A 16,175-nucleotide genomic window follows, 5' to 3' on the forward strand; every position below is an offset into this window, starting at 1 on the left:
GTTAGAACTCTGTAAGAATCCTGTGAGAAAAATCTTACAGAGCGAATATATTCTTACTAGAACGCTGCCATCACCCTGCTAGATTTTCTCAAGAACTCTTTGAGAATTCTAGCTCAAATGCAATAACCGGTTCTAGCAGGAACCGGTGAAATTAATCGGTTCTGTAAGAATTTTGCTAGAATTCTGCTAGATCCAGCTGTCAGGCGAATCTGCTAGAATCCTGCTAGAATTTTGCTAGAAATGTTCAGTTAAGAATTTTGTTAGAATCCTGCTGGATTTTTATTCGAATGTTATTGCTGAAAATATTTCAGAAAAAAACTGTGTTTTATTTCAAACGAAATTTATTACAATTTTCATTACAATATCATTCACTGCACACATACTCAGATTCCCTGCAACACCATCAAAGAAGCAGCTGTTGTGCATCCGACATTTTTTACTGTTCCGCTATCCGGTCTGCCTGAGTAGCCCAAGTTGCCGAGGATGAGGAATCCAAACTTCAGAATCGATGCCTGGATGTCACCAGAACCGCAGGACCACGAAAGTTCGGTTGAACAAGCGGAGTATGTTGAGATCATCGCCTTCATGCTTAAAAAATCGATTCGTAATAGGCGTCGCGCAATTTTAAGAGTGATCGCTTACCTGTGATGAGAAGTTGTAATCTGCCAGCTAATCATTGGGGATCTTGAGTTTGTCCTCGGAACTCGGAATAACAAAATGGCCGCCGGCACCAGGGATGTTTGGCCAGATGGACACCAGTTTGTGGCCACTTTTGAAGCCCGATAACAGCAGTGTGGCCATGACTTCTGCCTCCGACTGGTCCTTCAAACTAAAGCACGTAGGTTTTCGATGATGGTGTTGCTTCCGAAAAAACGTGTTCAAATGTCGACGTTGAATAAAACGAGTGAAAATTAAACTTGTTGAAACACGAGCTGAACCGGTTAAAGGCCAGCAGTATTTTCTATTAGAAAATTCTTGCAAAATTCTAGAAGAATTCTGACAGGGCTGCTAGAATTATTCTAGCAAGATTCTAACAGAACCAATTCTGTAAGAAAATCTCGTGTCTGGGTTATATAATTCGCATGAAATGTGGCAACAGTGGCAACAGCATTCTCGCGTGAGTGTTCCAAGAAAGCAGGAGACGAGGCAAAATTTGTATAAGCTAACAAATAGCCTCTGACCAATTTCAGTGCCTACCGAGGTTTCATCAAAGACGGATCCAGGGTGGTAATTTTATTGCTCACACACACACACATGCACACATTGAAAAACACAGGTTATGCACCAACTTGGAAGGAATTCTGCTCTAATGAATATTGTTAGGACGGTCACCCGAAAACCAGAATGATTTGGGGCAATGGGGTTGGGACCAAACTGTTAGGATATTGGCCACTCCCGGAGTGGCCATGGCCCTGAGGGAAGGTTCTACCGGGAGGACATTTACGGAACCATACAAATTGGGGCAATATGGGTATAAAAATTCATGGTTTTTTATACTGGTAATGAAAATGGCCATTTTGACAGGATTGGCCGCACCCGGAGTAGCCATTGCCCTGAGGGAAGGTTCTCCCGGGAGGACATTTACGGAACCATACAAATTGGGGCAATATGGGTATCAAAATGCATGATTTTGATACTGTTAATGAAAATGGCCATTTTGACAGGATCGGCCACACCCGGAGTGGCCAGTGCCCTGGAAAAGGTTCTCCCGGGAGGACATTTATGGAACCATACAAATTGCGGCAATATGGGTATCAAAATTCATGGTTTTGATATTGGTAATGAAAATGGCCATTTTGACATGATTGGCCACACCTTCCTACGAACCGAGGAATAAGCATGTGTCTTTGGTGAGGTCACCGGATTAACACTTCTTCAATCAAAATGGCCAGATTCACCGCCTGCGGTAGAAGCATTTGAAGTTCCACGAGCCGCAGTTGAAGTTCCACATTTTCCGCAGGTCAAGAATCCTACCCCGAGCGGTCCCAACTAATAGGATTCAACCTCGCTTATCTACCCGACAGCGACGAAAACAAGAAGCACTACATGGATGTTTGGCTTGGCGAGGGGGTTAGCCGGAAAGAACGAGCCAGCATGAATGCAATTCGATTTCGCTGCCCTCGAGCTGAAACCTGAGCCACCACTGGGAGATTCGCCAATGTCGCCAGTCGCGTAAACGGTTAACACCGACAATCCCCCTAGTCTGTAGCCGTTGCGATTCGATCGATTGGAAACGGTGCAGCTTATGCGCCACTCCCGTGAGGGAGACTGCCCGTCATGTTAAATTTGCCCGGTTTGAGACTCTCGAAGAGGTGCTCGGTTGAACCAGGGAAGAAGCAAGATCGAATCGGCCAGCGTACCAAAGTGACCCACAAGAACGGTACGGAAAGCTCAGCCTCCCGAAAAAGCTCCTCAGAAATCCGCCAGTATAGGACCCCCCGTGCCCGTATGAATCATCATGGGTAGTACCGACACCCGCCACCAGAGAACTTCACGAAGCATGGGAAATACGCAGAACTTTTGCATTGGGGAGGAAAGGACTGGGAACGGACCCTAAAGTGACGAAAGCAGCGCTCCGGATCGACCAAAAACTAACACGTGAGCTCATTTTAACGCAGGGACTTTATTTAACTCCAACACAATTACACAAATTTAGTTGGCAGGGAATCAAGAAAGAGGTGATCATTTTATTGGACTAGTCTAAGGTTTTGTATTTCATTCATTGTTTCGTCTTCAACGTCTACCTAACCATCTTCCTACTGTGTGCGTTTGCTCTCCCTACTTCTACTGTTTGTTCTTCTGTTACCCCGTGCTTTTGTGCTCTCTCCTCAAATCTTCAGCTCGTCAGCTGGAACAGCTGATCGCTGACGTCACCGGCAGTCAAGCGGACTGCGGCAGACAAAAGGCACTAGAGTGCGATTTCGTGGACGTGTGGGGCGCGTTAATAAAAGCCGACAAACTCCGAGCGCATAGCAACACGCGCGTTTAAAATGGACGCCGTGCGAACAAAATGGCGTCCGCTCTACGGCCGCAGCCGGAACGGAAAACGATCGTGACGCCTTCTTTGGCCGTCACCCTTCACCCGAGCAAATAGAACAGACTCACCGGACTGCTGCTCCTGTTACTTGCTGATGCTGCTGCTGATGTTCCTCACCGCGTGCTCGCGGACGGCGCGGACAACGCTGCCGGTTTGACCTGCGGTTGCGCGGTCGACTTCGATGATGCTGCGCGGGCCGGAGATGGATTTTCGGGGCCAGCACGTGAGCGGATGGACCGCCTCCAGACGAGATGTTGACGACTCGTCTCTTCCGGCGATGTAGCGTGTGCCGGGTCAAAACTTGTCCCACACTCGATGCGGGGCGGTGGTGGACGCGCGCTCGATCTCCTACTGGTGCTGCTTTGCTGGTTGGGCGAAAGGAAGCGAAGCCTTCGAACTTCGCGAATGGGGTTAGCACATGCACGGGGATAATTCGCACGGGTTAACGGTTTTACCTGATCTCTAACTAGGCCGCACTGAGGCTCACTATTTAGCACACTCACAATTCTAACTCGACGAGATCTAGGGGGGAGAAATTAGAATTTAAGACCTAACCGGAAACACTACCACGCCACTTTCAAACCTCAGGACTGGAAAAAGGGAACCCGGGATAAAAGTCCGCGCACTCCACACTTCACAAAGGTCTGGGACAAAGTGAACGAGTACTAGCTTCCTCAGAACGGGGAAGGTGGCCCCAGACGTACTTTTGGCACGTCGTTTCCCGGAGATTGCCTCGGGCTTCTTCGGATCTTTAAAGATCTGAGTTCCCGTCCCACTCTAGCGGTCGGCAATGGCTCTGACCGTCCCTTTCCGTCTTCCCGAAGGGTTCAACATGAGCGACCTCAGCGAGATTCTCTCCAGGTCTTAAACCAGTAACGAATGTTACCAACGGTCGTGAGGGCTAACATCACATACATTGATTACCGTGGTAACGGAGATCAAATTGCATTTAAAGACGAACGGAAAAACCAAAATACATAAATAAATAAATGCTAACAAGTGCAACTGTTACAAGTCTCCGTTACCGGATGTGGAATTCAGCAACGATACATCCTCTGACGATAGCCTCTGACCAATTTCAGTGCCTACCGAGGTTTCATCAAAGACGGATCCACGGTGGTAATTTTATTGCTCACACACACACATGCACACATGGAAAGACACAGGTTGTGCACCAACTTGGGAGGAATTCTGTTCTAATGAAGATTGTTAGGACGGTGGCCGGTAGAACCTTGGGGATTTGGGCTAAGTTTGCTTGCCGGAACAAGTCCCTAAATGTCCATAAAAAAGTAATTTTTGTTATACTCTAATAGATATGTTCGTAATACTTACTACATAAAGACTCGGATATGCATCACTTTTTTCCGAAACTGACGGCGCGATTTCAATCATATTTGGAGATAATACACTACAATATGAAGCAAACATTCGATTCTTTGAAAAATCTGATGAGGTTATGTTGGTTTCTTCCAGAAAATCTTTTTCATTCTCGCATCCTGGGCTTATACATGAGCTTGTTTCCGATGAACTTGATAATGTACTACAATTAAAAAAAGAAATGTAAATGTATCGGACACGGTCTGCCGTTTGAAGATTCTTTTTTTAAGTTTGTTGGCTGTACCTCAGACATTTTAAAGAAAACACCTCACTGTTATTACGGGTCTAGGCTCATTTCCCCAAACAACATTTCCCCGTATTCCATTTCCTCGAAATTCATTTCCCCTAATAGGGTACCCGCCGTGGCAAATAATCTCAGAGATGGCGCTATACGAGTTGTGGTGCAGCGACCTCAAATTTAAATCATTAAATTTGTCCATTTTTCAAACCTCACCACAGTTCTGACCATGCGCGCTTACGCAAGCATAAATAATTTTACACGTCGACTCGCGTTGCGCGACAAATAATTATGCTTATGTACTGGTGTGGATCATGAGTCATCCTCACCTGAAAAGCCCTTTATTCAATTTCGCCAATTGTTAGGCAATCAAAAAAATGGTTAAGCTTTCAATTATGAATGTGCGATGTTATTCTACAGGGGAAATTGAGGGTGTGGCTTAACCAAATTCATTGGCATGTTTGTTCAATGGAGAATTGGACCTTCTCATTATTGACCAACATTTTTGAGAATGTTTTAGGAACATAATTTTGATATTCCAATAACATAATTTAAAGTTTCACGACAATGGTTCGAACCCATGACTTCCGATTTTGAGGTGTACTCACTAAACCATACGGAAAGTCATGAAGAATTGCAGAGGTCTGCATAATTTAATTCATGAGGTTCATCGATGCTTCTCATCGAAACGGACCACTTTTAGCAGAACAAAATTTAGTAGAGTTTTCGGGGACTGACTATAAAAACCTCAAAATTCTTGAGGAGGGCAGTTAGTTCCAGTCAGTTCCAGCCAGTTCAAGCCCAGTCCAGTTCCAGATCCTGAAGAAGCCCCAGTCCAGCAGGACCCGCCAGCAGCCACCAGTAGCAGAGGCCCCAGTCCAGCCGGACTTAGCGGTGGAGGCCGCAGTCCGCCGGGACTTAGCCGCTGTGAAGAGCCGCCGGGACTTTTGGTAGTATAATTGAACAAATTGAAACTCTGAAACAAGGACGGGATGAAACATTTAAATCATATGCAGGTAGAGTTCACTTTTTAGTTGGAATTATAAATAATTGGAATTACGGGCTTTTGTCGGTATTTTTCGGTGAAATTAAACTCTCAAAATTAGAAGAAAGGAATGAAACTGATAGGTGGATAGGTGACTAGTGTCTTAGAAGAAGAGTGAAAAGGACGGAAACTAAGTCAGCGAAAGGGCCATATGAGAAAGCGTACGTGTGTGATCAAATACCAACAAAAGCCCGTAATTCCAATACAATTTAAGGTGATTAAAACAATTTGGGTAAATAAACAATCAGTCCCAATACTGAACAATTATAAATAATGAAATCAAAGAAATTGCCACGAATAACCGTCATATGAAGTTGGAAAATTTGCTAGAATTTTTAGAAAATGAACGAATTGACAGAGAGTCTTTAAGAACTCTCGAACAAAGGTTACTTGCTAGTACTGAAAATTCAAACCATAACAAATTCAGAAATTTCAGGTACAATAAAAATACAAATTTTTATCAAAGAAATAATTATCAAGCTAACAAATTTTATGAATGTTATAAAACGAATACTGCAAAGAGCACTTTAAAACGAACTTATACAAATAGTCGACGCAATAAAAATCAAATTCCAAATAATTTTAAACTGCATTTTATCGAATACATTCCACCACATGAAACATTAAAAATCAATTTCAATATTGATTCAATATTTTATGCAAATATTGCTACCTTGGCAAGGCCAACAAAATTTCACAAATTTATAATTGACTCCGCATCATGTAACAATTTTGTAAGATGGGATGTGGTTAGTAATATGCGTTTAACTAACATTGATTTCAACGATAGAATTTCCATTAGAGGGGTTCATGGAATAGCAGAAGATACAGTAGGATCTGTAAATATGATTTTATTGATAGGAAATTCAAAATACGAGGAAAAGTTCTACATTTTGAAGCATTTCACTGATGATGCAATTCTTGGAGCACATATTCTTAAGAAATACACCTTATATATTAGTCAAAGTTTCGACAACATAGTTTACGAAATATATGCAATATAATAATCATGAAATGACCAATTTATTTAGAAACAATGACATTGAAAATATAAACAAAGTAAATATGACAGGTATTGGAGCAAATGGCTATGACAATTTTAATACAAATTATGATGAAAATAATGAAAATAATTATGATAATGACAATGGCTGCAATGGCAGAATCCAACCGTGCATTGAAGAGTATTATGACGATCAAATTGAAATTGATGATGATAACCAAGATTACCCAAAAGAGATGAATTTAGAAAACGATCGGGATTATGATGTGATTGAAAACATGAAGCATGAGAAACTTACAGGCAACGAAAGAATGAGAAAAATTTATGAATTGGTTAAAACAGACCACTTGAAAGGTGATATCTTTCAAGAAATTAATAATATTTTGAATGATTTTAATGAAATATTTTATTTAGAGGGTGACGAGTTGACTTATACCAATTTAACCATGCACGATATAGAGACAACAACTGAAATTCCAATTAATAAAAGACAATATAGATTTCCTGAAGCTACCAAGAAACACGTTGAAGAACAAGTGGAAGAAATGCTAAAATTAGGGATAATACGCCCAAGTAAAAGTCCGTGGAATGCACCGGTATTATGCATCCCAAAGAAAGACTTAGACGCCGAAGGCAACAAACGCTACAGAATTGTAGTGGATTTTCGAGACCTAAATACAATTACTAAACCATTTGTGTACCCTATACCGCTTATTAGCGAAATTTTGGACAGTATTGAGAAGCTCGATATTTCTCAACCATTGACTTGAAATCAGGATTTTATCAAATCCCAATTAACCCAAAGGATGCTGCGAAAACCGCTTTTTCAACATTTTTAGGACATTATGAATTTTTAAGAATGCCATGGGACTGAAAAATAGTCCATCAACATTTCAAAAATTTACATTCACACTTATTTATGAAATACAACCTGTTAATGCGTTTGTATACTTGGATGATATTATTGTATTTGGAAGAACTATAAAAGAACACAATGAAAATTTATATAAAGTTTTGAATGCATTGCATGAACATAATTTAAAAGTTGAACCATCAAAATGTAAAATTTTACACAAAGAAGTCAGATATTTGGGTCATATTATTAATGAAGAAGGTATTCGACCAACTAGTGAAAATATTGATACAATCAAAAACATGAAAAGGCCGCAGACGATTAAAAATGTGAGATCATTTTTGGGAACTATTAATTTTTATGGAAAATTTATTCCAAACATTGCAGATAAACGTAAGCCACTTAATGCATTATTAAAGAAAAATGTGAAATTTATTTGGACACAAGAATGTGAAAATGCTTTTGAAGAATTAAAGAACCATTTAATTTCAGAACCAGTTTTAGTTAGACCGAACTACAATGACAAATTTGTTTTGACAACTGATGCTAGCGATTATGCTATCGGAGCAGTTCTTACTAATGAGAAATCAAATGATCACCCTATCGCTTACGCAAGTCGTGCGCTTATCGGGGCTGAAAGAAATTATTTTACTATTGAGAAGGAACTACTAGCTATTGTTTGGGCAGTAGACCACTTCAAACATTTTATTTATAACCAAGATTTTATCGTTTACACAGATCATAGACCATTGGTAGCTCTATGGCATTTGAAGGAAACATCACCAACTTTGACAAAACTTCGTTTGAAAATCCAAGGCATTGGATGTGAAATTCGAAATCAAATGATCACCCTATCGCTTACGCAAGTCGTGCGCTTATCGGGGCTGAAAGAAATTATTTTACTATTGAGAAGGAACTACTAGCTATTGTTTGGGCAGTAGACCACTTCAAACATTTTATTTATAACCAAGATTTTATCGTTTACACAGATCATAGACCATTGGTAGCTCTATGGCATTTGAAGGAAACATCACCAACTTTGACAAAACTTCGTTTGAAAATCCAAGGCATTGGATGTGAAATTCGTTACAAGGAAAGGAAAATGTAGTGGCAGATTTTCTCTCACGTTTAAATAATGATGAAATTCATGCAGATGATAAACAGACATCAAAATTAGTAGCAATTACAACTCGTCAACAAGCAAAACAAAATAGACAAAATATTTCAGATAATCAAAACACAACAAATACTTCAAACAGAAAGAATTTATCTAGAAACAACACTAACATAAATTTAGATAATGACGATGATAGCAACGATAAAACATTTACCTACAAGGATTTCCAAGATACAGATATCGATTTTAACGTTTTAAAATTTTCTAAAAATATTATACCATTTGAACAAGCCGAAGCTACTTTTATGATATTAACATTCCAACGCCCAAGGCTCCAAAAAATTTGGAACGGTAACTTCAACTCAATGGTTCTCGGGCATAACTCAACCAATCAAGATGATTCTTCTTTCCAGTGATTTGTTAGGATGTCTAGATGATTCTAGAACTTTGCAGAACTTATTTTGATCAAATCTGTCATTTTTGCGATCAAAACCATCGTTCCAACTTTTTTTTTCGTGTGTAAAAAAAATTCGCCAAAAATTCCGCGGAGGCAGTTGTTTTAAAAAAGTTGGAACGATGGTTTTGATCGCAAAAATGACAGATTTGATCAAAATAAGTTCTGCAAAGTTCTAGAATCATCTAGACATCCTAACAAATCACTGGAAAGAAGAATCATCTTGATTGGTTGAGTTATGCCCGAGAACCATTGAGTTGAAGTTACCGTTCCAACTTTTTTGGGAGGCTTGGGCGTCCGTGTAAGTTGGACATGCGTTGGGCGTTCCAGTGTTAAACAGTGTTACGGTACACAAAGAATTGAGTAAATACATTGACCTTCCACATGGTATTGAGGATTACACCAATGAAAATATATTTGTATTCCCGCAAAAGAAGATTTGGGGTTTAATTTTGAATGGAACATATCGTTCAGCAGTTAAAAATGAAGAATTTTTCGATGGTTTATTTAAAAGCTTTAAAGATTATCCTGATTTTGCCAAAGATGCATCAGTTATACAAATTATTTCTCATAGAATATTTAAAACAGAGTTGGAACTAAACTTATTACGATTTTTTGCAATGAAACTTTCAAAGTCATTTACACTATATGCAACAGAAAATGAACGAATTTATGTAAAGCCAGAAGACAGAGATCAAGTGCTTAAAGATTTTCACGACGCACCGTTGGGTGGTCATGTCGGAGGTAAACGAATGATTAAAAGAATGAGTCCTCTATTTACATGGGAAAATATGCGAAGAGATGTTTTGAATTATGTAAAGCAATGTGATTCTTGTCAAAAGAATAAAATATGGCCAGCAAACAAGATGCCAATGAAAATTACGACAACATCGTATGAACCCTTTGATAAAATTTATATGGATGTGGTTATGTTACCAATTTATAATAACGGAAACAATTGTGGACTTGTGATACAAGATGATTTAACAAGATTTTTGATTGTAGCTCCCATGGAAAACCAAGAAAGTACTACTGTTGCTAGAACTTTTGTTGAAAACTTTGTTTGTAAATTTGGTGCTCCTAAAGAAGTTGTAACCGATCGAGGTACAAACTTTGTAAGCAAATTATTGCAACACACATGCAAAATATTACACATTAAAAAGATCGTTACAAGTGCATATCATCCTCAAGCTAATTTAGTTGAGAGATCAAATAGAGAGTTGAAAGTTTATTTACGAAATTTTATTGGCAAAGATCCACAATGTTGGGATGAATTAATACCATATTTTATGTTTGAATACAACACTACAGAAAATTCATCAACTGGATATTCTCCTATGAACTTTTGTATGGAAGAAAAGCTACTATACCAAGCACAATTTATAAAATCAATGATTCAGATTTAAATTATGACGACTATATTTGTTCAATGAAAGATATATTCAAGGATGCTCATGAAACTGCTGGAAACAACTTAATATTGTCAAAAGAAAAGAGAAAGGAAATTTATGACAAAAAGACAAATGATTGGGTACCAATGTGGGGAGATAGAGTTTTGGTACAAATGGTACAGACAGGAATTGGTCAAAAGTTACAAAATAAGTGGCGAGGCCCTTATGATATCGTTAAATTTAACAGCGATCAAAAAACCACTATTAAAAATGGCAACAAATTTGAAGATGTACATAATAATAGACTTAGAAAATATAATGATTAACATAACACTAACTTATAGTTCAGAATATACCCGTATGAAAATATATCTGACATTTTTTTTAAACAATACATATTGAAAATACATTAAAATTAAATGCTCCAATACAAGATAAAATATTTTAAAATTACAATTAAATGGAATATAGATAAAATGACGATGAATGAAATGAATGACATAGTATCATATAAACAATTATTAACAAAAGACTGTATGAATCAAAATATATGTTATAAACACGGGATTATTTATGTATAATGAAAAAAAATTATATGAAAAAAAAATATATTGAATTGATATGATTGATGAATAAGTAAAAAGAACGATGATTATCAAGAGAATTTAATGAATCAAAATATGTGTTACAGAAACCGGATTTTTTAAAGATATATAGAAAAATAAACATGAAAAATATATGATTTATAGGTTGATGAACTAATTGAAATTAATAATTAAATAAAAAGATTATTATCAAAGAAATGCGCAAACAAGATGAATGTTAGGAATTGGGGATGAAAAATATTTTTTATAAATGATTGAATTGATGGGGTTTAAACAAGGAACAGATTATGAAAAGTACGAGTACTGAGCTTATTTTTTTCAGATGAAGTGATTAGGATCAAATATAAACATAATAATGAAGCAGTGATGAAACACGTTAAAACAATTAAGAAGCTGTTGGGTTGCAATTTTGGGAACACACTTAATTGAGCTAAAATGGGTTAACAGGGTATTAGAAAAACAATGACGCAATTTTTAAACTACAAATAAAAATCAAATCAAACGGACTGAATAATAACGAAATTTCAACGACAGGCAAATGAAAAAAGTATGATTATTATGTTTCAAAACAACATGTATGCAAGTAAGAGTGTGTGTGAAAATAATTGGACAAGGGAGGTGCACCCCAGAATGAATGTTGAATGTAAATATGTGTTTTATAATTTACTTAACAAAGTATTAAGAATTTATTTTCAGAATGTCAAACGCTTATACGAAGGATTTACAGGAAACCATTGGAAAACAATCAAGAAGACAACAATATCAGCAAGGACGCTTGCAAAGACGAATATGGACTACAGCTCAAGAAAGGGTAAAATTTGTGAGTACATCGTGGGGAATCTAAAAAGATCGGAAAGAACGGTATAAGTTCTGATCTAGGGATATATAAACTGATAAAGCAACGCCAAAGGGATTAAAAAGTAGACAATTGTACTCTATGGGGAGAGTTTTATGTCGAATATAGCTTCAAAACAGTTGTAATCCATGGGGGATTCAATATGTTAAAAACATTTCAAAACATTTGCACTTTACGGGGATAGTTAAATGAAAATTAAAGGGAATGGATAAATAACGCTTCAAGGGAAAATCAAGGGATAAAATAATGCTTCAAGGGAAAAACACCTTTAAACTGATAAAATTCAGAGAAAAAAAAATCAGAACGATATCATTAAAATGATAATTGAACCAACTAATTATCTTGCAAATTCAGCATTTTATTGAGAATTGCTCAAATAAACAAATTTATTGAATGGGTTTGACAAATTTGAAAACACAAAGTGACAGACAAGTTTCATAAAAAGTTGATATAACAGAAAGGATATTCTAACATGCGCAGTATTGCAATGACAAGATGATAGGATGTATAGATCAATGAAAAACTTTATAGAGTAATTTTTTTTATTCAAGTATAAAAATAATAGTCAATTAGAAATGATTTTTTTAGTATTAAAAATAATAGAACTGATTTCATATAAAAATATCAACAAGATTTATAAGATTGTAAGTAAATTTGAATTTCAATTTTGCACAGAAATTAAATGATAGATTCCTGAAAATTATAAAATATTGTTCATGCGAAGAAAACAAGTAAGAAATTTTTGTGGGAGAAACAAAACTAGAAACTGAAGTAAAATATGGCAGAGACGAGAGACGAAACGACTTGAGATGATCGACGCGTTCGTATGCTGAGAAGTTCTACGCGTTCGTATGCAGAAGTTTGTGATGGCAAGATGGTGAGTGGCAAAGTCATGCGGGAGGTTGGACAGGTAACGGTGTTGATGTTGTCGTAAAAGGTCATATCAATGAGGAACAAGTCAAATTAAGGCGCAATTCGAGGCATTCACGTAAAACAAATTACTAAATCGAAATGTGGAATTAAGCGAAGTAAAGATGATTGAAATGCGAAACATCAATTATGGAACAAAAATGCAAGTTGAGATCATACTGCACGTCTGAAACTATTGAAAAGGAGAAGATCATGATAAACAAATGATAACATCATCCGATGTCATTAATTTACAAAAGCCAAAGTTGCAAATTACACGAAAAGACAATTTTGGACAAACAACATTTCCTAAACATTTGAAAAAAGAATTACATCAACCGATGTCAATATTTTGGGATTGTCAAAGATACAAAGCAACTGGAAAAGTCAATTTTGGACAAAAATACTGGATTTACGAACAATTCACAATACTCAGCAAGTGAGAAGTCAATGCACTCTCAAAATTGACCACAGTCAACTCACAGTTGAGTTATGAAGCATGCTGGAAACGACAATTGCACTAATCGACGAAATTCAACACCTTAGCCTCGAAAACTGACCAATGGATTACCCGACGGGCCAAAATTTCTCATAGATGGCGTTGTTCGTTTGGTAGTAAGAAATTCAAATTTGTTCTGAGAAATTTACTTTTTTGTGAATATCTCAGCAACTACAAATCGCAGGGTGACAAAATTTGACCTGCTGATTCACAAAAAAATTAGCTTTCACCAGGTCAAATTTTATCTCTAACTGATCTTTAATTTGGCAAATATTGAATTTAAATTGATTTCCCCCATACATTTTTTAAATCGATTACTACCAGCGTGACAGCAGCCGCCATCATCATGTTTTCTCTTTCTCTCCCCGGTCTTGACAGCTAGATCTGTCAAACTTTTTTTTTGTTTTGAATGTGTTCGGCAAAAAGTCACATCGGCACATTTTTGAGGTGTTTGATGGCCCGTTCGAGAACGCCGCCGACTACCTGACCAACAACTTCCCGAGGGAATCGATCAGACGCGCGATCCTACACGCTGTTCGTCATCTCGACGGCCCTGTTCAAGAACCTGAACTGCACCGGACTGGTGCTGGCCGCCGACGGGCAGAAGATGAGCAAGTGCAAGAAGAAATAACCGGACTCGGTGAAGGTGGTGCACAAATACGGGGCGGACGCGGCTGCGGGACGTGTTCTTGCTGCAGTTCTACGTAAGTTTGTGAAAAAATTAAATGCTTGAGAAATTTAACAAATTTAGGTCAATTCAGGCTCGGTAGGATGGCACGTCCAGCCGGATTGATTTTGGCCACCTTTACGGATGATGATCTCGTGCGCATGACCGCTCTAACCGCCGGAATCCGTCGAGGCGCCCCGTCTCGAGGTCGAGAGGCTCCTGCTCCGATTGCCAGTCCCGCTGCTGCAAAGGCCAAGACCCCGAAGGAATCCACCAAGGGAAAGGTTCTGTTTGTGGGAAATCTGAAGCGGACCATCAACATCCAGCAGCTGGCGGCATAATTCGCTCTGTTCGGGACCGTGATGGTGATGGACAAGGAAACGGGTCGCTCCAAGGGTTTCGGTTACGTCCAGTACGTGGAGGCGGCCGATGCCGCCAAGGCCATGGCCCAGATGAACGGTGGCCTAGTGGAGGGACAGAAGCTGAAGGTGACGATGGCGCACCAGCCAAACTTAATGGAATTCTGAGATTCACCCGGACCGAACTACACCGGGCTGGTGCTGGCCGCCGACGGGCGGAAGATGAACTACTCGGACCCGATGGAGCTGGTGCACAAGTACGGGGCGGACACGCTGCGGCAGTACCTCATCAATTCGCCGGTTGTGCGCGCGGAGAATTTGCGGTGAGTTTGATATCTTGAGCGTTTCTCTAGAAGTCGTTGCTAATAATGATGCATCTTTCAGCTTCAAGGAAGACGACATCAAGGACGTGTTCCTGCTGTGGTTCAACAAGATTGTTTATCGATATGACGCGGGTCGTTACGCAAGCAAGCGCTCGACGAACGTGATGGACGTGTGGATTACGTCGTTCAAGGAGTCGCAGCTGGAGTTTGTGGCCAAGGAGATGAAAGCGTTACTTCAAACATGAAGTACATCAACCTGCCGATTGAGCGTGCCGTTTCTCGGATGCAGGCCGTCGTCAAGTTGAGCTGTGTTATGCGCGATCGTAGAACCGTCCCCATCAAGAACCCGATGACGGAGGTCATCGTCATCAACTAGAGCAAGGAATATCTGGACGACATCAAATCCCTCGTGAACTTTATCCTCGACGAGCTCAACGTGCGCGATATCATTCTCAGCTCGGACAAGCAAAAGTACAAGCAGGTCATTCATGCGGTAAAAGTACTCACGGACCCCCAAATCGCCGAACAGCTCAAGCTGGGCTTCTTCAGCGTGCTCGGCCATCGCATCAAGCTGAACGAACTTCGCTTTATCTACCAGTTTGACGAGCCAAAACACGGCAACGACAGCATGGGCAGACATGGACACCTCCAGAAGCTTCGGCATATCGAGCTCCACGGTCAGCAGCAGCAACGTTTCGACCGCCAACCCACCAAAACACCCACGTCGAGAAGATCTATGCAACGCACGACGACGACCGTGGCAGATCTGTTGTAAAAGTGTCCCGGCCCGCCGTCGGTCGGCAGCCCCGACAAATTTTATGAGCTGAAAGATTTTAACCCACGGAACGCGGACAAATTTGTTCCTGCTGCTCCGGGTCAGGAGTTTTGAGATCTGATCCTGTCGATATCTTCCTCGACTGTTCAATCTTTCAGGTGAACGTCGACTTCGGCACCACCCTGACGGACGGACAGATATATTTATTTATTCATTTTTGCAGTAGATTCTGCGAGGAGTCAACCTTGCGGGAGATTGCCTTCGACAAGGTGCGTATGGTGATGGATATGAACCCGATGGTTGTCATGATCGCCAGGGCTCGCTCGAATGTCACCTAGCATCGATTCCGCTAAGGACGATGAAGAAGAAGACAAGTCGGAGCCGTTTTTGTCGCAAATCGCGCCGTCGTCATAATATCAGGCTGTTTATCTGGAAGGCCGCCAGGAACTCCTCGAGGCATTCATCGACCTTCCTTCGAGCCTAGATCAAGCTGCGTGATCACCTGCGCTTACTTGTTCTTGATGTGTCGATTTGATTCATATAAAATAATAAAATAATATGGGCGGGGAAGGAGGGGGTAGGGGTCTCAAGGTTGTCTTCTTCTTCCAGAATTGTTTTATTAATGAATAAAATGTGAACCTTCCGGGCCTTCGTCACATCCCGGCGG

At 39.6% G+C, this 16,175-nt stretch overlaps 1 protein-coding gene across 1 annotated transcript; it reads left to right on the forward strand.

Moving 5' to 3' along the window:
• Nucleotides 1-14,616: 14,616 nt before the first annotated feature.
• On the forward strand, nucleotides 14,617-16,024 carry LOC6049508 (isoleucine--tRNA ligase, cytoplasmic). Its single transcript, XM_038266310.1, has 2 exons — nucleotides 14,617-14,733; nucleotides 14,795-16,024. Exons 1-2 carry the CDS (start codon nucleotides 14,633-14,635, stop codon nucleotides 14,976-14,978), a joined length of 285 nt encoding a protein of 94 aa, XP_038122238.1. The 5' UTR covers nucleotides 14,617-14,632; the 3' UTR covers nucleotides 14,979-16,024.
• Nucleotides 16,025-16,175: the final 151 nt, after the last annotated feature.

Source organism: Culex quinquefasciatus, chromosome 3 (assembly GCF_015732765.1).
Source record: "Culex quinquefasciatus strain JHB chromosome 3, VPISU_Cqui_1.0_pri_paternal, whole genome shotgun sequence".
NCBI classification, from domain to species: Eukaryota; Metazoa; Arthropoda; class Insecta; order Diptera; family Culicidae; genus Culex; species Culex quinquefasciatus.